The 25,970-nt window shown below is 44.9% G+C and overlaps 1 protein-coding gene across 1 annotated transcript in view; it reads left to right on the forward strand.

The window, feature by feature from the left end:
• Window positions 1-25,970, forward strand: part of PPM1H (protein phosphatase, Mg2+/Mn2+ dependent 1H) — a 228,018-nt gene that overhangs the window by 133,619 nt on the left and 68,429 nt on the right. The window contains exon 5 of the mRNA XM_075013741.1: window positions 16,325-16,409. Within this exon, the coding sequence (XP_074869842.1) occupies window positions 16,325-16,409 (85 nt within the window). The remainder of the gene's footprint in view (window positions 1-16,324; window positions 16,410-25,970) is intronic.

Below are 25,970 nucleotides of genomic sequence, written 5' to 3' on the forward strand. Positions count from 1 at the left end.
TCCAGCAGTTTTCCGTTGCCTTCAATAGAGGGTATGTAAGATTGTCCCATCAGCGAGGGTTGATAGAGCATCTTGGTCTTTCTGATGTTCCGCGTGAGGCCAAGAATCTCATACGCTTTGGCTAGGCACTTAAGACAGTCTGAAGGTCTATGGGACAGGGCAGCGACCATGTCATGAGCTTTTAAACTTCAGTCTCCAGCGATTTAAAAGCTTTCTGGTCATTCTATAGACAGTCTTCACACCAACTGGAAGTTTGCCATCAATGAGAGGAGGGTGATGGTGATGAGGATGCAGAGCAGTGCTGGGGCAAAGATGCAGCCTTGTTTGACTCCGATTTTGACCTCACGGGGTCACTTTTGGGATTCGTTGTTGCACAAAACTGTTAGTCATGGTGTTGTGAAGTGGCCTCAGGATGCCAACAAATATTTTGGAGCAACCGATGCTTGAAAGGATGATCCACAGGGAGCTGTAAGAGATTGAATCTAGTGCGTTGGTCAGATTGTTTGTTTGTTTTTCTTGCAGTAGCTGGGCAGTAAACATCATGTCCACACAAGTCAGCACAAGGTGATGGTCCAGAGAGTGAGATTTCAGGGATTGTAAACCAGGAAATGGACAGATATTCGTTGCTGATTACCAGCTGAGCACAGTGCATGCTTAGTCAGTGTAATACTTGCCCAGTATCATTCTAATGACTCTTATGTGATATGCTGAGAGTAAGCCTTTTTTTGCCATAAAAGTTCCTTTAGTTTTCATGGTGACCCCAGCATGGATCTGTCCATTTTTATCAGAGATTGAAAGCATCCCCATTTTGTGCTGCATTATATACAGTGACGCTAGCAAGTTGTTAACAGGTGCATTTTACCAGTCGATTGAACAACAAAAGATGAGCTGATTGGTTTCCCCACAAAGCCCCAAACTCTGACTACTCCTGCAAATAGATTTTTGAACTCTTCATTTGTTTGCACAAGAAAAGGTAAAATCAAGGGATGAGAATTTCAAAGCTTTCACAAACTAGTGGATTATTGGATTTTACCTCACATAATCTGATTTTCTTACAGATATTTTTGTCGGTCTTGCCCTGTCCCCCCTGTAAATTTGGAGGAAGTGTTTGTTTGCTCCTTTTGAAAATGTTCGAAATACCTAGATTTCCAGAAAATGTTCTCTTCCTTTTTCCTGATGTGCTTCAGGTGGTTCAATGACAGTAACCCACTGGGAAGCTGGTTTACACTGGGTGTAAAAATAGCTTGGGGTCCTATTTTGGCTAAACTATCTCTGCAATTTTTTTAGATGATTGAAACTTCCTTGGACCATAACAGAGATGTCAAGACCACTGAAGGTCTGAAACTTTGTTGCCTAGGCCTGGTCTACACTGGGGAACAAAGTCAATCCCAGCTAGAATCAACATTTCAGATTTGACTTTCTGCCCTAGTGCAGATCGGGGCTTTTCAGGCGTGCACTGAGGTCCCTTACTCCACACACCTGGCAAAATCAAAGGCCAAAAAATCAACCATGGCGCGTTGAATGCTGGGTGTGTATAGACATACCCCTAGTTGGCAACCAGCAGCTTCAGCCCAATCAGCTCAAGTCTCTCATGTGGACTGGATTGAAAATATCCTTTAAAAACAAACAGAAGTTTTGAGCATGAGCTTTTGTGAGCGCAGACTCACTTCATCAGATGAAGAGCATCTGATGAAGTGAGTCTGTCCTCACAAAAGCTCATGCTCAAAACTTTTCTGTTAGTCTATAAGGTGCCACAGGACCCTTCGTTGCTGTTACAGATCCAAACTAACACAGCTACCCCTCCGATACTTTAAAAACAAAGATAGTGTTTGTTAAAAGTTAAAAATTCTGTCTCTCCTCCAGCTACAGAGTGGCATGCGGACCAATCTGTCCTCACTCGACAGAGACTCATGGAAATATAACATCATTCACACTGGGGACATATAAGCATCCCACAAGCCCTCAGTTTTTAGTTTTTGCCTCCCTTGCCTTGGAAGCCTGGTTTGTATGCCTGAGGGACTTACTTCCTCTGCCTGTTTTCAACCTCTTTGTGCAAAGAGAAGTTACAATTAAAGAAAGCTGCACCTTGAGACCATTGCTCCTTGTTCTGACATCTGCCACCACTGAAGCAGCCTAGCTCCATACACTTCAGAACCACATTTAGGTAACTGAAGACTGACATCAGATCTTTCCCCTCCCCTCCCAACATGCCCATTCTTCTGCAGACTAAATAAGCCCAGTTCCCTCAGCCTCTTCTCATAAGTGATGTACGCCAGCTCCCTGGCAGTGTTCCATATACTGCTACTGGTGGTGCACATCCACATATGTCTTGGTGCATGTAAAATTTATTCCACCCAGGGATGGAAGAAATTAAAGGGGTCACTGCTCCTTAGTCATTTTTGTTGCGCTCCGCTGGACTCTCTCCAATTCGTTCACATCCTTTCTATAGTGAGAGGTTCAAAACTGGATACAGTACTCCGGATGTGGCCTCACAGGTGCTGGATAAAGGAGAATAATTATTTCTGTCTTCTGAAAATGCTCCTACTCATGCAGTTAGCTTTATTGGCAACAAGGGTATGTTTTTGACTAATGTCCAGTGTCTCATCTGCTGTACAGCAAGGTCTCAGAGTACGCGAGGGCTCCGTTCCACACACCCTCGCATAACCCAGATTTTGCACAAGTTGGGGTCTGGCTTTTTCCCCAGCAGAACACATGTTCTGCAGCAGAAAGGTAAGCCCTGGGGTGGGGAAGCAGTTGGGGAGGGTTAAGCCTGGTGGTGGGTTGAGGCCATGGGAGGTGCGGGGGGGGGGTGGGATAAGGCTGGGGTGGGTTAGGGCTGCAGGGGGCAGAAGGGTGGAATTAGGCTGGAGCTGTGTGTGGGGTGGTGAGTCGGAGCCCTTCTCAGGTGGTGAGCCAGGACATGGCCAGAGGTTGAACTGGAGCTGGAGCCAGGTGCAGGGGGTGAGATGTTACAGGAGGTGAACTGGGGGAGGGGCATTGAATTGGAGCCGCACGTGGGAGTTGGAAATGGGGCCACATGTGAGAGGTTTGAATTGGAGCCACACGTGGGGGGTTTAAACCGGGGTGGGGATTGGAGAGTGAACTGGAGCCACGTGTGAGGGGTGGGGAGCCAGATGTGGGGGTGGCAGGTAAGCCAGAGTCGCACATGGGTGGTGAGCTGGCAGGGGGTGTTGAACAGGGACCAGAGAGGTTGAGTCAGAGCCGTGCCTGAGGGGTGGTGAGCTAGAGCCAGAAGTGGGGGTGGGCGTGAGCAGGAGCTATGTGCGGATGGTGAGCGGAGCTGCAGGGCTGCAGAGCCCGGGCCATGCAGAGCCAATGGGGTTGAACCAGGGCTGGAGGGAGCGAGTTAAGCACAACTGGAAATGGCACTACAGGGTTTACAATAGGAATCGGGGTCAGTCACGTAAGAGCAGGGTCGAGTACTCTGAGCTCACGTACTCTTGAGACCTTACTGTAATCCCTAATTTCTTTTCTTCAGAACTGCTGCTTAGCCAGTCCCCTGCCTGTAGCAGTGTATGGGACTTGTTGAACGTGCTCAGATTTGTTTTGGCCCAGTCCTCCAATTTGTCTAGGTCACTTTGAACCCTATCCCTATCCTCTAGCATCTCTACCGCTCCCCACAGCTCATCCATGAACTTGCTGAGGATGCAACTGAAGCGATGATTCAGGTCCTAAATGAAGACGTTGAACAAAACTGGTCCCAGGACCAACCCCTGGGGCACTCCACTCGATGCTGGCTGCCAACTAAACATTGAGCCATTGATCAATACCTATTGAGTCTGATGATCTAGCCAGCTTTCTATCCAGCTCATAGTCCATTCATCCAAGCCATACTACTTTAATTTTTTGGCAAGAATAGTGTGGGAGACCATTTCAAAAACTTTGCTAAAGTCAAGATATATCCCATCTACTGCTTTCTTCATATCCACGGAGGCAGTTATCGTATCATAGAGGGGAATTAAGTTGGTCTGGCTTGTCTTATCCTTGGTGAATCCATGTTGACTGTTCCTGATCACCTTCCTCTTCTCCAAGTGTTTCAAAATGGATTCCTTGAGGACCTGCTCCATAACTTTTCCAGGGGCTGAGGTGGGACTGACAGGTCTGTCGTTCCCCAGATTCTTCTTCCATTTTTTAAAGACTGACACTACATTTGCCTTTTTCCAATTGTCCAAGACCTCCCGAATCACCATGAATTTTCAAAGGTAATGGTCGATGGCTCTGCCGTCACATTAGCCAAGTCCCTCATCGCCATCAGATGCAGTAGATCTTGTCCCATGGATTTTGTGCATGTCCAGCTTTTCTAAATAGTCCTTAAACTATTCTTTCACCTCTGAGGGCTGCTCACCTCCTCCCTATTCTGTTCTGCCAAGTGCACTAGTACGAGAGCTAAACTTGTCTGTGAAGACTGAGGCAATAAAAACGCATTGAGCCCTTCAGCTTTTTCCACATCAGTCCCTAGGCAGCCTTCTCTGTTCTGTCAGGGTCCCACACTTTGACTGACCACCTTCTTGCTAATGTGTCCGTAGAAACCCTTGTTATCCTTCCCATCCCTTTGTAGCTGCAACTCCAATTGCATTTTGGGCTTCCTGCTTACACCCCTGGATGCTTGAGCAAATATTTTCATGCTCCTCACTTATCTGTCCTTTCTTGTAAGCTTCCTTTTTGTGTTTACGCTTACTGAAGATTTCTCTATAAAGGGAAGCTGGTGTTAGTATGAATGAAAAGTTAAGTCCTCCCATTGAAATGCTGCTTCTCAACTGCAAACAGTTTCTTTATGCCTATTTATAAATCTGTATTTCAAGTAGCGTAAATAGTCTTGCAAAAAATCAGCCAATCAGAATAGAGGCTTAGAAATATACTAGCAACCAGCATTCCCTGTTAACTGAGAGCTTTGTGGCCACCCAGGAGAGATTCAGGTGTTGTCCAGATGATTAGCAGGTTGCCCACAGCACTGGCAACGTGTTTCTACGTGGTGCATGTCTGCATATGCTTCAGTGCATGTAAGAAAACGTATTTCCCTTGGGGGTGGAAATCAGAGGAAACCTTGTTAGCAACCTTTTATTTTGTCCAGAGTACCTTACTTACAAGGAGTGTGAGATAAGCATTCAAAAGGAAATGCAAGTTGGTCTTGCAACTTAAAGAACTGAAAATTCTGTATGCTCTGTTGTCATTGTGCTTAGGGAGATCAGCTAGGCTTAAAAGCTCACCTCTTCTGTGTAATCCATCCAGTGGCTGAGTCACATGGCTTCTCTCTGCAGCTCCCTTGCCCTGAGAATGCAGAAGGAAATAGCTGTATATCTGCTCTGTTGGTGGGACGGAGGGAAGTCTATAGTAGCTGGCCTTGTATATCTTGCCTACCTCTTTGGTTGGTGAGCTCTCCCCCTCGTTTGTCACCTTTCACTACTGCATAGGAAACTAGCCTAAGGGTACATTTACACTTACTGGGAGTGACTGGGTTGATCTTCCGGGGTCCCATTTCGCGTGCCTAGTGGGGACATGTGAAATCAAACTGTCAGGGGTTGACGGTCGACTCCTGTGCTCCTCATTATTGGGAGTAAGGGAGGTTGATGGGCGAGTTTGTCCCATCAGTCTCGCTCAGTGAGGATGGCCAGATAAGTCGATTGTAAATATGTCAATTCCAGCTATGCAATTGCTGTAGCTAGAATTGCATATCTAGGATCGACTTAAAGGTCTAGTGTAGACCTGCCCTGAGAGGTAACGGAGGGGATAGCAGCATATATTCCCTGTTGGTGAGAGCTGCAGTAAAAGAAAAGCAGTCCTGCTCGGCTGAAAGAGAAATTATCCCGTGCTTTATCTGTGTTTGAATATTTATGCAGGTAAGGGTCAAGAGGTTGTGAAATGAGGAGTAGGTAGAAAGAAAAGCAAAGATTTTCTTCTTCTCTGACTCTTCCTGATTCTGGGTTTTGATGGCTGTATGTTATGCTGGTGGGGACATTCAGGGGAGATGAGGCACTTACATGCTTGTCCAGCATGAGAGGGTGAAGCTGCCAGTGTAAATGGAACAGTCTTGTTGAGCTGTGGGGAGATTTTGCTATAGGTTTCACAAGGACCACGATTTCACTCCCTGTGGATTTTGATAATGGACATGTCACCATTGGAACTCATCTGTGTTACCTGCTAACTAAATTTCACACCACGGACTCTTAGTGTCCTGCTGGGTCCCCCTTACTCTGTAAAAGTATAGTGCCGATGTAATGGTACCAGGAATGTCGCTGATACAGCAAGATGTTTGTAGAAGCCAACCAAACTAAGACACTGAGAATTAATCTCTGTTATTAAAAGTAGTCTACTCTGGTTAGTAAGAAGAGAAACAAAGGCTGTGTGTTTTATTATATTTAAACCCTGTCAACATTCTTACACAATTTTTCTTTTATAGACAGGAACATCCAAACTACTATATTATGGTCATTTTTAAGCATTTTTATTTATTAGAAATGTGTTTAAAAAGGTGAGTAGAGCTGGTTTATTTTAAGTGTAGCAGAAACCAGCAGTTGTGATGCCTGATCTTGCTTAAAAACTACTTATTTGGTTACCACAGTAAATAAATGTCTTCTCAAACTAGTTCCATCATAACAAGATTTATTTTCTTTTTCAGCTATTTTGTGACACAACTAATAAAATGTACTTTGCTCCCCTTTTAATGTAATAAAACTTTGCCTCTTTCTGTCATTCTAATCCCTCTGTTTTCCATTGACACATTCCTAATACCTCTTCAGACATGCCAGACGCTTGTGCCTCACATGTATCGAATCCACACTGCTCAACACCTTTTGACAAAATGGTTACATCCTCCCGTGGCTTGAAAGTGACATATGCTGTCAAAAAGTGTTTTCCAAATGGTTTCTCTTTGTCACCTCTACCAGATTTTATCCTCCATTGTAGAAATGTGCAGTTTAATGTTGCATTTCAAATGATTTTCGACTGGAAAAAGTGTGTTATGGAATCAGGGCATCCCATGAATGCTCATAGGAGAAGGAGAAGCCTTTTTGCTTGGACACTAGATTCCCAGCAGACCCATGACAGCAGTGAAATTGCACTTTTGACCTTGTTCACTAAACTGTTCCTTCTTTTTATGATTAAATGAGATTAACCAGCAATGACTTTTCTAAAATGCATAATATTACCACTTTCATGTTTTTATTAAACAAGAAAGGATGTCTGCCAGTTCCCAGATGATTACCTCCTCTTAAAAGGGCACTCCTCTGCTCTGTGCATGCATTTGCTCACTTGGTTTTTATATAAAGTGTTTTGTGCATTTTAAAGGGATATAAGATTGGATTTTTCCCCATAATCCTTAGTGGCAAGAACAACACTGACACGCAGTGACCAGTTCCCCACTTTTGTTGCCTCACAAATCGTTCAGTTTAAAGGCAGAAAGTAAGCATCTTGGCCCAACCTTTGCTTTAGAGTATCAGCACTGAATATGATGCACAAACAGAATTTAATATATAAAATGCATTGGACACAGTGCTCACATGCTCAGAAATCATTGGGTTGGCCATAGTGGAATGCACAGTTGAGTCAAGCTGGAATGAAAATGGGAACATTTTTACATAGAAGTCAATGTACCATTCTTTTGCTTCTAACCTGTGGATGTTTCCCTTCATGTAACTGTTCCCTGAGCTTCCTTTGACCCATCCAACCAATAGGTGACTGCAATACTAGTGTGATTTCCCTCGGTACCACTGTAAGTGTGGATACTCTAGTACATCAGCTGCATGGCTTTTGAGGATGGGAGGGAATTTATTAGATCAGGTAACGCATCCCTTGCATTAACCTGCTCAGAAAAGAGTTGGCAATAACAGTTTAGATATTTAAATTGGTTTTTATTTCTTAAAATGTTTTGTCTATTCGTGCAAGCTACTAAGAATAACTTCTTATTTATGAATCCCATGTAAAATTCTATAAAAAAAACCACAGGATTCAATTTCACAATATTGTTTATGTAGGATCTACACTAAGAATACAAGTATCAGAGAGGTAGCCGTGTTAGTCTGTATCTTCAAAAACAACAAGAAGTCCTGTGGCACCTTATACAATAACAGATATTTTGGAGCATAAGTTTTTGTTGGCAAGGACCCACTTCATCAGATGCATAAGTAGGGGGTGGGGTTTCAGAGGGGGATTGAAAGAGGGAGCCTCAGTAGAGGGGAGGGCCAGAGCTAACAAGGTCTATTCAGTCAGGGTGGAGATGGCCGATTATCAGTAGTATACATCAAGAGGGGAGAAACAAGTCAGATCAGTCAGAGGGGATGTGGCCCATTGTCAGATTGTAATGTGGAGGTGTGAACATCCCAGAGCAGAGAAACTGCTTTTGTAATGGGCCAACCGCTTCCAGTCTCTGTTTAATCCTTGGTTGATGGAGTCAGATTTGCAAATGAATTGCATCTCAGAAATTTCTCTCTCCATTTTATTTTTGAAAATTTTGTTGTAGGACCACTACTTTTAAATCAGTTAATGAGTGTCCAGGGAGACTGAAGTATTCTCCTACAGGTTTTTGTGTGTTACCATTTCTGATGTCTGATTTATGTCCACGTATTCTTTTACATAGAGACTGTCCAGTTTGGCCAATGTAAACTGTGGTGGGGTATTGCTGGCACATGATGACATATATTATGTTAGTAAGTGTGTAGGTGAAAGAGCCCCTGATGGTGTGGTTGATGTTAGGTCCTGTGATGATATCGCTGGTGTAGATATGTGAGCAGAGTTGGCAGCAAGGTTTGTTGCAGGGATTGGTTCCAGGTTTAGAATTACTGTGTTGTGGTCTATAGCTGCTGGTGAGAATTTGTTTAAGGTTGGCAGGCTGTCTGTGGGCAAGGACAGGTTCTTATACTAAGAATACAAGTTAGTGAGCTTGACACAGAGGGTAACTGGCTGAAATTCTATGGTCTGTGTAATAAAAGAGTCTGAGAGTGATTTAATGATCCTTCTGCCGTTAAAATATAGCTACAGTGTTCATTTTATATAATTGCTCTTGGATAAAGTGATATTTTCTGGGCAAGGAATGGCACATAGCCAGTGAGCTGGAAGAGAAGTGTATGCTAAAATAAATACAATTTGGGGCCTAAAATATTTGACACTTATTTCATGTTTTTCACTTTTTTTATTTCTTCATAGCTGATATAAATTAATGTTCACTTTGGATCAGAAATAACCTTGTCACCAAGGAATATTCTGTTAGTGTTGACATACTCATTCCTAACAAACATAAATCATCCCACTTCGTATAAGAGGCTAGCCCTCTGGCTGTACTATAACTTCTCACTAGTGTAATTAAAATTAAAATGTCAGCATTAAATATGGCAGAACCAGATGGGCTTTGAGCACAATAGACTCTCCAAATCCACTAGTTTTCTATCTCGCTAGTCCCTTAAAGTGGCATGCTTCTGGCGTAGCCTCCAAAACAGAGTGTCAGCCAGTATAAAATCACACCACCACAATCTCTCAATACTCTGGGAGCTAGCATTTCCAGAAGCCATTGTGCTTTATCTCACACATTCTCATTCACACCTGTGTACACACACACACACCCTTTACATGTGATAAAAGCAATGCCCTAACATAGTATTCCCACTATGACTGTATTGTGAAAAGCAAAGTTAAAAGCAGAATTTCCTCCACTCTATAAAAAGGTATGTTTTGTACTTTACAAAATAGTTATTTTAATTGTAAGGCCACTGCTTCGCCTGCTGGCTGCCCGCCAATCGCACCTGTTGGCTGCCTGCCCCTTCTCCTACTGGCCGCCCGCTGTTCCTCCTACCAGCCATCCACCAATCACCCACTGCTGTCTTGTGGGTTTTACTATAGGCAAAACTCTGTGATTCCAGCTCTCCATAGCTTTGGTTACCTGTGATTTCAGCTCATAGTGGCATTCAACTCTGGGCCTAGCCACAGCATCTCAGTATCCACCAAGGTGGATTCTCACAGAATAACTATAGACCTGTCTTTAGGTCCACCTTTGAACACTGAGGGGGAGAACTACTCAAACCAGTCTTACAGCTGTATAGCCAAAAGGCTCCCAGCCAGCTGGTTGAAGCACTATCCCTCCCCATCCTTTCACCTCACAATGCTTAGGTAGAGGGAGCCCTCTGCAATCCCTGTCTTATGCAGCAGTGATGACTGCCCTGTAACCCCACAACAACTTCAAGGATTGGTGAGACTCCACAATTCTTACACTGGGTGATAGCATAAATTGTGACTTTACAACAACACGTTGTTTACAATAGACAAAACCTCTTTGCTTCACCTGCTCCCATTAGGCTTTGTTTATAAGGCATTACATATGCACACCTTTTGCATTTTCATGCAAATGATCTCTGAAGGACACATTCCCCACATCCCTCAACAGTATTGAGCTCCTGCTGGCATATTCCTTACATAATTATTTTAATTCCTGCATCAATCAACAAGATTGCTCCCTTCATTCAAGTCATTTTTAAACTGACTGATTATACTGGAGATGGAGGGTCTGGTCCACAGAATAGACACTTCTTAGGTAGCAGCAATGCTTTGATTTGGCATCCTTTGGATTCGTTTAAAAACAACAAAAAGTCCTGTGGCACCTAATAGACTAACAGATTTATCGGATGATAAGCTTTTGTGGGCAAAGATCCACTTCATCAGGTGCATGTCGCATATAGTCATTTGTTGTTTTTATGGATAGACTAACACGGCTACCCCTCTGATATTTTGGATTCATTGGAAACATTCCCTTCTGCTTCAATGAGTGCTGGACCAGGACTTTAATTCTTAGCTTCTTTGGAGATACTGCCTATGAGCTTGCCAGTTGTAGTGTCAGCATCTGTGATGTGGACTGAAAGTAATAACCTTTGGTGACATGTAACTGTTAAATGGCTCAGACTGAGTACTGGATAGCTTGAGAAACTGGTAATGGGATATTGAGCGGTTTTATTGATCAGAGCTGAATTCAGATGGGTGGACCTGTAAGTGAAAGCCTGTGTGTCCCATTTCTAATCTCTTGAGCTATTGGGTCCCTCAGTCCAAGCCATTTTACTCCTATGTGCAGCTGTAATTCTCTCTCATGTTGAGATAATTTCTAGGGTTTTGTATTGAACACTCTTAAGGGTATTCCAGGCTCTGTTCCATCCTAAATTCACCTTTTTGCTTTCATCCAAGCTTCTCCTTCTAGGCTATATTATTTAATACCCTATGGCTGTAATATCTAGTCAAAAAAAATAGACCCATGAAACACCGGCTTTCCTGTCTCAGAATTTCATTGTTTATGTGCAATATTATTTCCTTAGGCACATGCATGAGACAGCCATCAAACTTAAACAGAAAATATTCCAGCATGTTCCAGGAAAGACCTGGGCCTTAAAATGTGTGTTGTTACAGATCTCCTCTTTCATGGTAAATATTTTGAAAAACCATAGATCTCTGTTAATAGCCTAGCCAGAGGAGGGGAGAGATGCTTCCATTGCCTAGCTCCTTCAGAACACATTTAGGACCCACAGAACCCTTCTGATACATTCTTTTATGATATAATCTGTTAACATCTTTTGATCATTGTAGCATGGCTCAGTACAGACTGTCAATATGCTGAAACCATTTTCAGTCTGTCTTACACATACTGATGAGTCACATTACGAAAGAAAAGCAGTCAAGTAGCACTTTAAAGACTAGCCAAATTGTTTATTAGGTGAGCTATCGTGGGACACACCCGCTTCTTCAGACCATATCCAGACCAGAACAGACTCAATATTTAAGACACAGAGAACGAAAAACAGTAAGCAAGGAGGACAAGTCAGAAAAAGATAATCAAGGTGAGCAAATCAGAGAGTGGAGGGGGGGGGGGGGGAAATCAAGAATTAGATTGAGTCAAGTATGCAGACGAGCCCCTATAGTGACTCAGAAAGTTCCCATCACGATTTAAACCACGTGTTAATGTTCCAAATTTGAATATAAATGTCAGTTCGTCCACTCCTCTTTCTAAAACGGAGCAATAATTTCTCTTCAGTAACACACATACCTTGAGGTCATTGACAGAATGCCCCATTCCATTAAAATGTTGACTAACTGGTTTGTGGATCTGGAGTGTTTTGATGTCTGTTTTGTGCCCGTTGACCCTTTGTCTAAGGGAGCTAGAAGTCTGTCCAATATACAAAGCATCTGGGCATTGCTGGCACATGATGGCATATATGATGTTAGTAGAGGAGCATGAGAAAGTGCCCGTGATTCTGTGAGTAACCTGGTTAGGTCCAGTGATGGTATTTCCAGAGAAGATATGTGGACAAAGCTGGCAGCGGGCTTTGTTGCAGGGAAAGGTTCCAGGACTGGTGTTCCTGGGGTATAGACTGTGGCTGTTAGTAAGGATCCTCATGAGGTTGGGAGGTTGTCTGTAGGAGAGAACAGGCATGTCACCCAGGGCCTTCTGGAGTGTAGCATCCTGATTAAGAATAGGTTGTAGGTCTTTAATAATTCGTTGCACTGGTCTGAGTTGGGGGCTGTAGGCGATGACCAGTGGTGTTCTGTTTTTGGCTTTCTTGGGCTGATCTTGGAGTAGCTGGTTTCTGGGTACGCGTCTGGCCCTGTCGATTTGTTTTTTTTACTTCTCCTGCTGGGTAATTCAGGTTTATGAATATTTGGTAAAGTTCTTGTAGTTTTTGGTCTCTGTCAGTTGGATCAGAGCAAATGCGATTGTACCTAAGAGCTTGACTGTAAACAATGGATCTAGTCACGTGTGCAGGGTGGAAACTAGAAGGGTGTAGATAAGTATAGCGATCAGTAGGTTTTCGGTACAGTGTGGTACTGATCAGGCCATCCTTGATTAGTACTGTAGTGTCCAGGAAATGTCTCTCTTGCATGTTGTAATCGAGGCATAAGTTGATGGTGGGGGGTAGATTGTTAAAGTCTCTGTGGAATTATTCTATTACACATGTATATACATCTTTACATGTATATAAATCTTTATGATTTGGACCCATGGTACAGAGGCAATAGAATAATTCCACAGAGACTTTAACAATCTACCCCCCACCATCAACTTATGCCTCGATTACAACATGCAAGAGAGACATTTCCTGGACACTACAGTACTAATCAAGGATGGCCTGATCAGTACCACACTGTACCGAAAACCTACTGATCGCTATACTTATCTACACCCTTCTAGTTTCCACCCTGCACACGTGACTAGATCCATTGTTTACAGTCAAGCTCTTAGGTACAATCGCATTTGCTCTGATCCAACTGACAGAGACCAAAAACTACAAGAACTTTACCAAATATTCATAAACCTGAATTACCCAGCAGGAGAAGTAAAAAAAAACAAATCGACAGGGCCAGACGCGTACCCAGAAACCAGCTACTCCAAGATCAGCCCAAGAAAGCCAAAAACAGAACACCACTGGTCATCGCCTACAGCCCCCAACTCAGACCAGTGCAACGAATTATTAAAGACCTACAACCTATTCTTAATCAGGATGCTACACTCCAGAAGGCCCTGGGTGACATGCCTGTTCTCTCCTACAGACAACCTCCCAACCTCATGAGGATCCTTACTAACAGCCACAGTCTATACCCCAGGAACACCAGTCCTGGAACCTTTCCCTGCAACAAAGCCCGCTGCCAGCTTTGTCCACATATCTTCTCTGGAAATACCATCACTGGACCTAACCAGGTTACTCACAGAATCACGGGCACTTTCTCATGCTCCTCTACTAACATCATATATGCCATCATGTGCCAGCAATGCCCAGATGCTTTGTATATTGGACAGACTTCTAGCTCCCTTAGACAAAGGGTCAACGGGCACAAAACAGACATCAAAACACTCCAGATCCACAAACCAGTTAGTCAACATTTTAATGGAATGGGGCATTCTGTCAATGACCTCAAGGTATGTGTGTTACTGAAGAGAAATTATTGCTCCGTTTTAGAAAGAGGAGTGGACGAACTGACATTTATATTCAAATTTGGAACATTAACACGTGGTTTAAATCGTGATGGGAACTTTCTGAGTCACTATAGGGGCTCGTCTGCATACTTGACTCAATCTAATTCTTGATTTTCCCCCCCCCCCCCCACCCCTCCACTCTCTGATTTGCTCACCTTGATTATCTTTTTCTGATTTGTCCTCCTTGCTTACTGTTTTTCGTTCTCTGTGTCTTAAATATTGAGTCTGTTCTGGTCTGGATATGGTCTGAAGAAGCGGGTCTGTCCCACGATAGCTCACCTAATAAACGATTTGGCTAGTCTTTAAAGTGTTACTTGACTGCTTTTTGTTTTGTTAATGTATAGACTAGCACGGCTTACTCTCTGTTATTACAAAAGAAAAGGTTATGAAATCTGGCTACTGTATTTGGGCCGTTTCTGTTTCAAATCCACATTAACTGCTAGCAAAAAATAAAGCAAAACTGCCATCACAAACAACAGTCAGAGCTATTCTTATTACAGTTTTGCAAATAAATGTGTTGAACTTCTGGTTATACTCCAAAGCCTAATTGTGACTTCCACCAAGTCATTTTTACCAGACCGGAATGAGGAAGGGGTTTAAAAAGTAGACCCATTACTAATTTAGACTCTATTTAGGAGGAGATTCTGCCAAAATGTCTCCCCAGTGTTCTCCCCCATTTTAAAGTGATTGAGTTATTACCCTGAGGAGAATCCCGCCCCACACAGAAAACAGAAGGAACGTCTGATAGCAGTAGCAATGGGATTTAGCTTTCATGTTAGAAGCATGATGCTGGAGGGTAGGTTTCTGTGTGTTCCCCTCTAGCTTCCACTAATAAACCTGAAACACCATTTGCAGCAATAAGCTCATGCCCCTTGCAACTGAAGCCCCTCATTAGCTCATTCTCTGCAAGACAGCTTCCAGACAGCCCTACTTATTTCCACATAACTCCTACAATCGCATCAAACACATTTGTCCCCTCCATCGTTCCATTACATCATTTGCATATTAGCTAGTGATGAGGAGGTTATGTTCATCCAGTATAGCATGAAATGACTCATAGGTGTGTTATGCATTGTAGTGATGCCATAAACCTAATTGTATAAAACAGAGCTTTAAGGGAGGTTTTTCAAGGCAGGTCTATCTTTTGAATCTCTGGGTGTGGGTCATCAAAGGGTTTGTGTGTATACAATGTCCTTTAATGACTTTACTATACCACTAGGATATCTAGTGTAGGGTAGCAGTCAACAAACGAATCAAGTTGTCAGAAGAATGGGAGATGCATACCACAAGTAAAAGTGCGTAAAGGATCACAAAAGGAAGGCAATATGGATTTATAACTGCAAAGATTTGAATACAAATAACAGCATTGGTCTTGTGTATACATAGTAAAAAGGGAAAAATCAGAATAGTGTTCAAATTTTAAGTTACTCTCACTATTTAGATGGGCAGATCTGAAGATTATAAAATATTTGTGAGATTGCATGTGTTCTCTAACCACAGTATAAAGCACCATATGTGCACCCTTAAAGGGCTGAATAAATAATAAAAAGGTATGAGACTAAAAGTCTATTATTAGAGTGGATACATGAACAGTAAATACAATCGAAACATTAGGGACTGAGTTCTTCTCTGGTGTAACTCCCTTTGGCTAAAACAGTTACACAGGGGACAAATGTGACATTTTATTTTATACAGCTATTTTACAGGGATGACAGAGAAATGTTCATTGTTTGGTAGAATTTTCTTTTCTCTGTGCCATTTTGCAGAACTGTATGAGAAATCTGCCAGATGATCTATAGCCATCCCATTACCTGTCTTCCTCTGGCAGGTAACTAGGTAGATTTGTGTTAAACAGGATTTGCTTTGCCATTTCCATTTGCTGCGAGAATGGAAATGTTATGACATGACATACAGCCAATCAATAACTGGAAAGTGTGCTCCATGAGTCATCTGAAGCTAGCGGTTTGGAGAGTGTCAGCTGCTACTGGGATTAAAGCCTGCAAAGGGTTGCTCTGCAATCAGTAATTCTGCAGTATCTCCTCTGGGTGTCTGGCTTTCACTAATAAGAACATACCCTGTAGACTTGGGCTGAAATAACTCTTGCCCTTATTGTTTAGGTGCCTGATTTTTCTCAGCTCCAAGAATGAGGTGAATTTGACATAAGCAAATGTACTACTTTGCTATTCAGCCACAAGTCAAATGGAACAAGAGTTTGTATCCCGTTTTCATAATGCTTTGAGGGAGGGAAAGACTTTCTTTTTGTCCTTGCTCTGATCCAAGCAGAATAAGCACCCAGCTGATGTTAGAAAAAGACCATATGTCCCAGTATTTTCTGTGGTCTCTAACAGTGTTTTGTGACAATTGCAGGGCCATAATAATCAGGAATAAAGAAGTTATTCCAATGTCTTCAGAGTTCACGCCAGAAACTGAGCGTCAGCGACTACAATACCTGGTAAGAAACCTGAGGACTGTGCTTGCTGCTGCTGAATGTTTTTTGTTGTGTTCACGAGCATTGTTAGGTAACATTTTGCACTGCACATTTATGATCAAACAGCAATCTGCATGAGGTAGTTAACTTCCTCCCCATATTTATTGTACAGTGGTATTCAATGTGGCTCTCTGACGTGTGTGCATATTGTTTTCCATGTTTTATTAGCATGGCGGACAGATCTCTACCTAGGCTGGATCTACCATAGGGGTGGTTTCATTCAGTGTGGGTGGCCTCATTCCATGCAGGTAACTGAATTGGGAAGGATGGATGCTTACTAGTTTGCCTAGGGCAGCAGACCCACTTAGTCAGTGATTAGCTGATGAGAGACAGGATGCTCTGTGTGCAAAACACTCTTAGCCTATAAGCCATGTAACAACCCAATATATTTTGACTTCTTACTCAAACCACCATTTCATATTTACACCATTGAAACCAATAGCTGAGCCTGCTGATTGCTGTATTAAGTATGAGATGCTAGAGCATGGTCTGCAAACAGATTTCTTATCTGCTACAAACCAGTCTTTTTTGGTTTTTCTCAAAAGTTAAAACTGAATGCCGCCTCATCATTAACTGGGTAAGCCCAGGCCTGCTGGTCTTCTGTGTTCCAAAAATACCTTTGTTTAGCCTGGTACAACTGTAACAGTATTTGGCAGGACAGGTGGGTAGTGTTGCTGAGGTTTTTAAGCATTTGTCAGTGAATTGCCTTTTTTGTTTTTATGTTCAGATTTACTTCTATTCCAGTTCATTGGTTGAGTCTGAAAATTTCAGAGGAAACACAATTACTTTGGAAGGCATTCCTGTTCAGAGAGCCAAATAAAAAGCAGGCCTAATAAATATTTATACTTAGTTATATTTAAAATAATTTGTTTCCCTATAAAATAAAGGGAATCTGTAGTTTCTTGGGAGCCTGGCACTTTTCTGGGAAATAAGAGATAAAGCATTGCCTGCAAGGGCTTTTTGCTCTTTTGATGTCCTTTCTGGCATATATTTGAAAACAGCAGCTGATATGAAAAGAAGCACTTCTGCTGTTTGCCCTGGACTTCTCTTTACCTTTGTTTATTTCATTTTTATATGTAGCCTGGGCCATGGGTATCATGTTCAAAGGAAATACATGCAAGACAGCAAGAGCGTGAAACAAAATTAGAGTCTATTTCAAACATTCCATAAGTAATACTTTCAATCTCATGTTTAAAAAAAAAAAAAAAAAAAAATTAACCACCCAATAGTATTTTGAGACACTTGGAAAATGTGTGTTGTTTATGGCACACATCAAAAGAATGCAGGGTTTCCTTATTTAGTTTAAATAAGCATCTAGCGCCATAGAGTTTAAATGCTTGATTAGAATGTATTCAAACTAGCTGATGTTCCTGGTCATCCACCTTATCTTTTCAGGGCCCTCGTCTGGCTTTTTTTCATCTTTCCATTGCTGGCAACTAATATTCACTGACACTCTTGACTTAATGGTATTTACTTTGGCTTTGTTTGGATGCGAGTGCTTGGCGTCCCATTTAAATGTAGTTTCCCCATTCCTCCTCCCATGCATTCTGAACGACAGGAAGAAATGCACATTCTGGTCACTTTTAGCATAAATATTTCACTCTGCAGTTGTCAATCCCTGTAATATTTTCTCTTGTAATATGTGTTTAGCTCAAATGAACCATAAATCTACTGCAGTCTTTTTCTCCTCCTGAAATACAGAAGGCAGTTGAAACTAGAGCTGGTATAACAGTGCAGGAAAACTTTTAGACAAAAGATTTTCTGACCAGCCCAGATTATAACATAGTTTTAATATGGCCTGTCCTACAGTAGCTGTGAGGAAGGGTTTACTAGAGCACTTGGGTTTCTGTTCATCGAGTCACTCCCTATTGCTGTCTAGAAAGGACCAGCCTCACCTACCATTTTACTTTTTTAGTAGAAAGTTTAACCGAATGCAGCCCCTGGCTTTAACTGGTTCCATACATTTTATACGGATGTTTGCAGCAGAAGGAACCTGCTCTGCCAATGAGTTATAGACCTCCTGTACCCTCAAAAGAGAATCAGGCATTTCCTGTTAAAGTTGCAACAGCTAAAGATGCAGATCATTTATCCAAAGATGTCCAAGTATTCTATTTGCATTCTCTTCTGTTTCTAGATTCAGAGCACCTGGTGTTGTCTTGCTCTCAGGTTCTGTGCATGTATTAGACCCTTTTTCAGACAAGTTTCTGCCAATCTCTGAAGTGTTGTCCTTTCGCTGTAAAATTGTGGAACTCAATTCTTTGTCACAACCTTCTTATTATGATCCCAGTGAAACTCTGGAGTGGAATCATGGTGCTGCCCCCAATAACATGCTGTGGAAAAAAGAGGGCAACATCCTACCAAATATTGCAGGTGCATTGATCCTTTGCCTTCTAAAGTTTTTCATTTGTATCATGCTAGATTTTTGTCACATAGTATGTTTTTGCAACGCATATTTTACCATGTCCCTTTGGAAACTTTTTGTAATATTGAGTAAATGTATTGCTAACCACTATATTTATGATTAGAGGTCAGGGCTAAATACTGCCCATACACAGCTCGAGAGTGTTTCTGCTTCAGAAAGTTAGCAGTGTAGAAAGACCAGGAGTAGGCAGAAGGAATTATTCCATTTTGTGGGATGGAGAACTTTCTGCCTAAGGTGATGTGTACCCTAGAGAGTTTTGTTGACAATACTGGCATTTTGTTGACAGCACTTGCCTAGTGTCCACATTACAAAGGCGTTCTGTGGACAGTAAATCAACAGAACAGGGCGCTTCTGTCAGCAGTGTTCTCCCGTTCCCACAGGAGGCAGAACAGAATCTGTTGACAGAAAGCCAGTGCAGATGCTCTGAGGGGTGCTCTGTTGACAGACAGGGCTTCCGGGACAGTAGGCAGCCCTGTCTGCTGTGCTTCTGATTGGCCATTCTGTCACACTGGCTGCTCTCTCTCAACAGAGTGGATTGACATAGCAATCCGCTTTTGTGTGTGGCTGCAATCTGTTGACAGAAGTTTTGTCGGAAGATATCTTCTGCCAGTAACTTCTGTCGACAGATCGCTGTGGTGTAGACATAGCCAAAGTGTAGACCTGCCCTCAGAAAAAGAACCTGGCTGCTTCTTCAATACGTAAGTAATCTGTACCAGAGCTGGGAGCTGAACACAGATCTCTTGAGTATGTCTAATGCCTTAGCCGCACAATCATCCCTCCCCTGCTGTAATTTTTTTAAATAGATATGTCTCTGTCCAAAACATTAGTTTACAAAGTCCTACCTGTTATATGGAAATATTTTGTATGGCTTGGTGAGGGAGCGCTCTGGTCAATTTTCTGACAATCAGTGCTGGTTAGTGGCAGTGCAGCTTACTTCCAAAATACCAGTTTTGTCTAAATGTCTTACTCTTGCATTTCTTTACATCTCCACCTTAGATCTAGATCTTCAGATGCGTCAGAGCTCTGCTTGGGGCACTGGGCAAGAGGAAGGGCAACGGTGGCTGTAGGCTGCTTTTTGTGCTCAGGTGGTGCTGCGGAAAACTAGTGTCATTTCTATGCCCATTTGAAACTTTCCGGTATAAAGGGAAACTATTACAGCCGTCCACTGAGTATGTGGCACTGTATTTCTAATCCTGGAAACTTGTTTTCTTTTTCTAATGTTTTCCCCTGCTTAGATTTCCTGTTGTTTGATATGAATGTGCATTAAAACGTACTTCTTGAGGACAATGTACAATAACAATTGTCCTTCTATTAAAGGAATAGTACTATACCTCGAGGCTTGTCTATGTGTCCACATAAAAAGTCAGCCAGGATCATACGTGGGTTGCAATGACATTTCTGATGTTGGAGATCATGAACTGATACATTCTAATAGCGTGAGTGAACTAGTCTGTATCAAACATCTTTGCAGAGAGCATTGTCAGGCACATGAATACACTCTACAGCCGAATTTGTTGGTATATTTGTACCTATAAGTGACCTGGTTTTTACATTTGCTTTGCCAGTCAATTTTAATGAAAGGGCAAAGGGAAACCGGCCTGTTGAAAGAAAAGTGACTCTCATTTCCATGTGGGGTTGCTTTCTATGTGACTAAGTGTTAAAAGAATGTACCTAATGCTGATTCTAATGGCTAATTCTCAAAAGTTTATAATCCAGAATACTGTAGATTTGTACCAGGGCAGAAAGTAATAACCACTGAAAGACCAAAATGGTGGAAAATGTTATTCCCTAAAACCAGAATAGTACAGTGAAGCCTTTTTAATAAGACTGATAAAGATACAGAGAGTAAATTATTTGGGATTCACCGTAGTTGGTGGTTCTTGCTTTAAAGATAAGTAATGTTTTTTGTGAAATATATTTTCCCTTAGCATTCTTTTAAATCTAGGCTGAGTAGACACAAAAGCATTGATAAATGCAGTGTCTAAATGTAGTTAGAATTGACTCACGTTTTGCTTTTGTTGATCAGTTACAGAGATTTCTTTTGTCTGCCTGTGGATCTCCTTTAAAGATCTGCAGAAACTTAAGATTTTTGTTTTACGCTCATTTTTATGTTCTATCGCAAAACCCAATCTGTCACTGGGGGAAGGGTGAAGAGCCATACTTCGTAGTAAACAGGGAATAGTTCTCAACAAGTCAGTCTGAAAGGAGTCAATCCTGAGTTTTATAGCAGTACATTCTTACCGCTCTATAGAATTATAAGGGAAACATAAACAATAACTACAAAAGTAATGTTTCTTCCCATAAGAATTCAGCTCTCATTCAGACACCAGCAACTTCCAAATTCTTCTCATCCTGTTTTAATGGCATCAAAAATACTAGAATCAAGTTAAGGTTCTTAGATTGTAAAGCAAACATTCAGGGTTAGCTGTGGAAGAGAAATCTCATTTGAACATTAGCAGTCCACTGGTATCTCTGCCAGCTCTGTTAATCTTATTTCATGTGTGACCTTAGATTTTCCATCTGAGTAAATCTTTATGAAGTGCCGTCTCTCACAGTCACTTTTCCTTTGCGATAAAGGAAATTCTTGTTTTCCAAGAAAAATGTTAAAAGCTTTTTGGACATGGTTTCTTTGGAGATGTCTATACAGCAAAACAGGCAATTTCATAATCTGAGGGGAAAAACTTAATTGATCTTCAGGTGTTTTTGTTTGTGCTTTAAACAGTCCCACCTGTTTTAAAATCAAAACACTAAAGCTTTAAGTGGTCTGCATTTGTAATTATTTGTGTAAGTGTGGTGTGGTTGGTCTCATTCCTGGGCCCCAGGCCCTCTGTTTAGTCCACTGGCCCCACCGCCTGCACCACGTTACCCTTGTTGGGGCAGAGGGCAGTCTGGGGTGGAACCCGGTCCTCACCCGCTCGCTCCGGGTTCCAACCCAGGGACCCTGAACAGCCGCTACCTGGGAGGGCTGGCTTACTTCACCCTGGCCCCTGCAGCTTCTCTCCCTGGGTCACTTCCCCAGATGCTTCTCCCTGGTATGCCCTTCCTCAAGGGGTAGCCATGGCAGCTGGTCTCCTCCTTTAGTTTGGCTCCTTCAGCTGACCAGTTCCTCCAGTCTCCAGTCAGGCTCCAGGCCCTCCCTGGGTTGGGGCAGCAGAGCCCCCTGGGTAGCTGAGGCTCCTCTCCTCTTTCATAGCCCTGACTGTTTCTCTCCGTCTCCTTCCTTCTCCTCACTAGTCTCCCAAACTCTCCTTCACCCTCCTCCCTTTGCCTTGCGTGGAGCAGAGCTTATAAAGGTAGCCCCTGAGTAGGATCAGCTGGCCCTGATTGATTTAGGGCAGCCTACTCCTCAGCTGTTCCCACTTTGGTTGCTAGCTCTGTCTCAGCTCTTTTTACTCCTGCCTCCCCTCTCCTGCCCCCCCGCCCCCAACCACAGTAAGATAATCCATGTGTTTTTCAGCAAACCTGTGAAATAAGCAACATTCTGAAGAAAATATGGACTTCATTGTTTTCAACAGGGCAGATGAAAGAAGACTCAATCGTAGGAAATAATCAGGAAAAAGTTGTCCCACTTGCCCATCACCACCGAGTCCAACCAGTCTGAGCTGGTAGGCTAGATCCAGATGCACCTGATCACCCGGGGGTGGGGATGCAGCCGGGGTTCTGGGGGGGGTGGGGGTTGGTTTCCTCGGCCCTGGTGGGAGGTCTCTGCCACCAGAGGAGCTGGAGGGCAGCTGCAGTCACAATGGCCAGCAGCCCAACCAGGGCGTGAACGCAGTGCCATCCTGGGAGCTGCTGTGGGTCCATGGCCCTCAGGTATGAGCTTCTGGTCCCTGCACCAGCTCTGCTGTGCCTGGTGCAGCAAGGCAGGCCTCAGCATGGGCGGGGAGGGGGTATTTGGGAGGTGCCCTTTATGGGAGCATCTGGCTGGAGCTTCCGGAAAGGCCTGCTGGACGTGCGACCCCCTCCAAAGCATTTCCTGGCCCATTCTTTCGAAAGAGCAGCCAGGTCTGTGTGGCCACTTTCTATCGAAAGACGGTATTGATTTTTTTTTTTTTTTGATCCACTTTGTGTGTGTGGCCGCAATCTTTGGAAAGAAGTGTTTTCGAAAGAGATCTTCCAGGAGAACTTCTTTCGAAGGACCGCTGAAGTGTAGCCCTAGTCCTAAAGTCCCCAAGGAGTAGCTGGGTTAGTCGGTACCTGTGCAAGTAAAAGGTGTCTTGTGACACTTTATGCCCAAATAAATCTGCAAGTCACTTTTCTGGGTAAAACCCACTTCGTCAGCTGTTTATGTAACTGCGGACAGGTGGATTCAAACCTGAGCTTAGTGCAGGAGCCACCACACTTTGAGCTAAAAGCCAGCAGGCTTTCAGCTAAGGCTGTGGAGGAGACTCATTCTTCCTCTGTAAGTGATCTAGATGCCACTACGTGGGACGGTGAACCACACCCACTCATTTGCTACGTCTACACGGGTATGCTACATTGAAATAGCTTATTTCGATGTAGTGAAATCAAAATAAGCTATTTCGATGAATAGCATCTACACGTCCTCCAAGGCTGGTGCCGTCGACGTTCAATGTCGACGTTGGGCAGCACTACATCGAAGTAGGCGCTTCAGGCGAGCATCTACACACCACAGCGGCCCACATCGAAATAAGGGTGCCAAGAACAGCTGCAGACAGGGTCACAGGGCGGACTAGCACTTCCGGGGCAACAGCAAGCTGCTCCCTTAAAGGGCCCCTCCCAGACACACTCAGCCTGCACAGTACGCGGTCGGCAGAGCCACAAGCACGCACACCCTGTGGAAGCAGTATGGACCCCCCAGCAGCAGCAGCAGCAGCAGCCAGAGGTCCACACACCCGCCCCTGGAGGAGCAGTGCTTGCCCTGCTTGGTGCCATGCAGGAGGCAGCTGATCATCTTTTATTTGTGGAAGAGGAGCTGCCCCCAGGGGATGAGGAAGCAGCCTGAGACCTTGCTGCCCTCCGACCCCCGCCGCACATGCCGCCGGCTGTGGAGCTACCCCACAAGCACAGACTGGTGGGAGTGGCTGGTGCTCAGCGAGTGGGACGACGACTGCTGGCTCCAGAATTTCCGCATGAGCTGACAGACATTCCTGGAGCTCTGCCAGTGGCTCATCCCTGCCTTACGGCACCAGGACACCTCCATGCGACGTGCCCTCACCGTAGAGAAACGAGTCGGCATCGCTGTCTGGAAGCTGGCCACCCCAGACAGCTACCGATCCATGGGGCAGCAGTTCAGCATGGGCAAGGCCACCGTTGGGCCAGGACCCGGGGGGGGAGCCCTCGGGGGAGCCTGGGGGTGGAGGGCCAGACACACCCTGCACACCCCTCACTGGTGCTCTCTCATGTCCTTACCCTGCAGGTCATCCGTGTAATCAATGCCCTGCTCCTACACAGGCTCATGCAACTTGGGGACCTGGATGCTGCCATTGCGGGGTTTGCCAGCCTGGGCTTCCCAAATTGCTTTGGGGCTCTGGATGGGACCCATATCCCCATCCGTGCCCCAGAGCACAGTGGAGGACGCTTCCTCAATAGGAAGGGATACCACTCCATGGTCTTCCAGGCCTTGGTGGGCAGCCGGGGCCGCTTCCTTTACATTGATGTTGGCTGGCCTGGCAGCACCCACAACGCCTGGGTGTTCAGAAATTCGGGCCTGTGCCGCTGGCTGGAGGCGGGGACCTACATCCCCCAGCAGGAGATCCCTGTGGGGGATACCACCATTCCCCTCTGCCTCGTCGCAGATGCGGCGTACCCCCTCCAGCCCTGGCTCATGCACCCTTACACGAGCCACGTCACAGCCAGCCAGGAGCGGTTCAACACGCGCTTGAATCATGCGCGCCAGGTGGTCGAGCGCACTTTCGGCCGCCTCAAAGGGTGCTGGAGGTGTCTCCTTACCCTCCTGGATGCAGGCCTCCCCAACATCCCCCAGGTTGTGGGTACGTGCAGCGCACTCCACAACCTGGTGGAGAGCAAGGGAGAGGCCTTCTTCCAGGACTGGGCTGTGGAGGCTGGCAGGGCCGACGTCCAGCCACCCGCTCCCACCGGTCGCCAGGTTGACCCTGAGGGGATCCGGGTCCGGGAGGCCCTGTGGGCCCATTTTGAGCAGGCTGTGGGGTGAACGCTGGCAGGGCCAGCTGCGAGCGAGCCACCCACTGCACCCCGCCATCCTCCACAACACTCCGACCCCACGCCCACACCACAGAGCACCCAAGAGCACACACCCCTCCACTTTTCTTCGAAATAAATGGAAATGTTGTTTCAAACCAAACAGTGCAACCTCTTATTAACTTGGAAAAAAAGGGGGGAACTATTTACATGGTGGGGCAGCTAACAAAACAGGAGTCCAACAAAAACTATATACAAATGGGAGATATGTACAAAGGGGGGGGGGCACGTCCTCGGCCCCGCACCCTATTGTCCAGCGCCCTGTGTGGGAGGGCGCGACCCTCGCCTCGGACGGAGCCCTGGGTGGGGCCCAGGAGAAACGGCAAATAAGGCCTGGCGGCGGTGTCCCTCGGCCCATGGTCCCCCTCAGCAGCAGGCCCCAGGGTGGCTGACGGTGGAGGGATGGCGGGTGGAGCGGCGGGTGGGGTGGCAGGCAGAGCAGGGGGTGGCAGGCAGAGCGGTGGGCGGCGCGGCAGGGGGGGCCAGGTGTTGCGCTATGTGCTCAAGGGTGCGCAGGAAGGCCCCCCAAGCTTCCTGGTGCCAGGCCAGCACTTGCTTTTGGAGCTCCAGCCGCTGCTCCTCCACCCACAGGCGCCGCTCCGCCATCTCCAGCTGATGCCGGAGGGTCGCGAGCAGCTTGGGGTTCGTGGCCGTCCTCGGGTGGCTCCGCCGTCGGCCTCATCCTGGGTCTGGTCGGTGCTCCGCCGAGGGGCTGGGATGGTCCCGGTGGGCTCTCCGGGACGATGGACACCTCGCCGGTGCTCTCCGGGCCCTCCGATGGTGCAGCTGCGGAACACGGGGGAAGAAGAGTAGAGACAGCCGTTAGTGTGGGCCCTGACGCGTGGCCCTTGTCCCCCCACCCCTCTGCTGCTGGTTCCCCGTCCCCGGGAGATGCTGCTGCTGCTGATGATGATGGGTGT

Source organism: Carettochelys insculpta, chromosome 1, assembly GCF_033958435.1.
Source record: "Carettochelys insculpta isolate YL-2023 chromosome 1, ASM3395843v1, whole genome shotgun sequence".
NCBI lineage: Eukaryota > Metazoa > Chordata > Testudines > Carettochelyidae > Carettochelys > Carettochelys insculpta.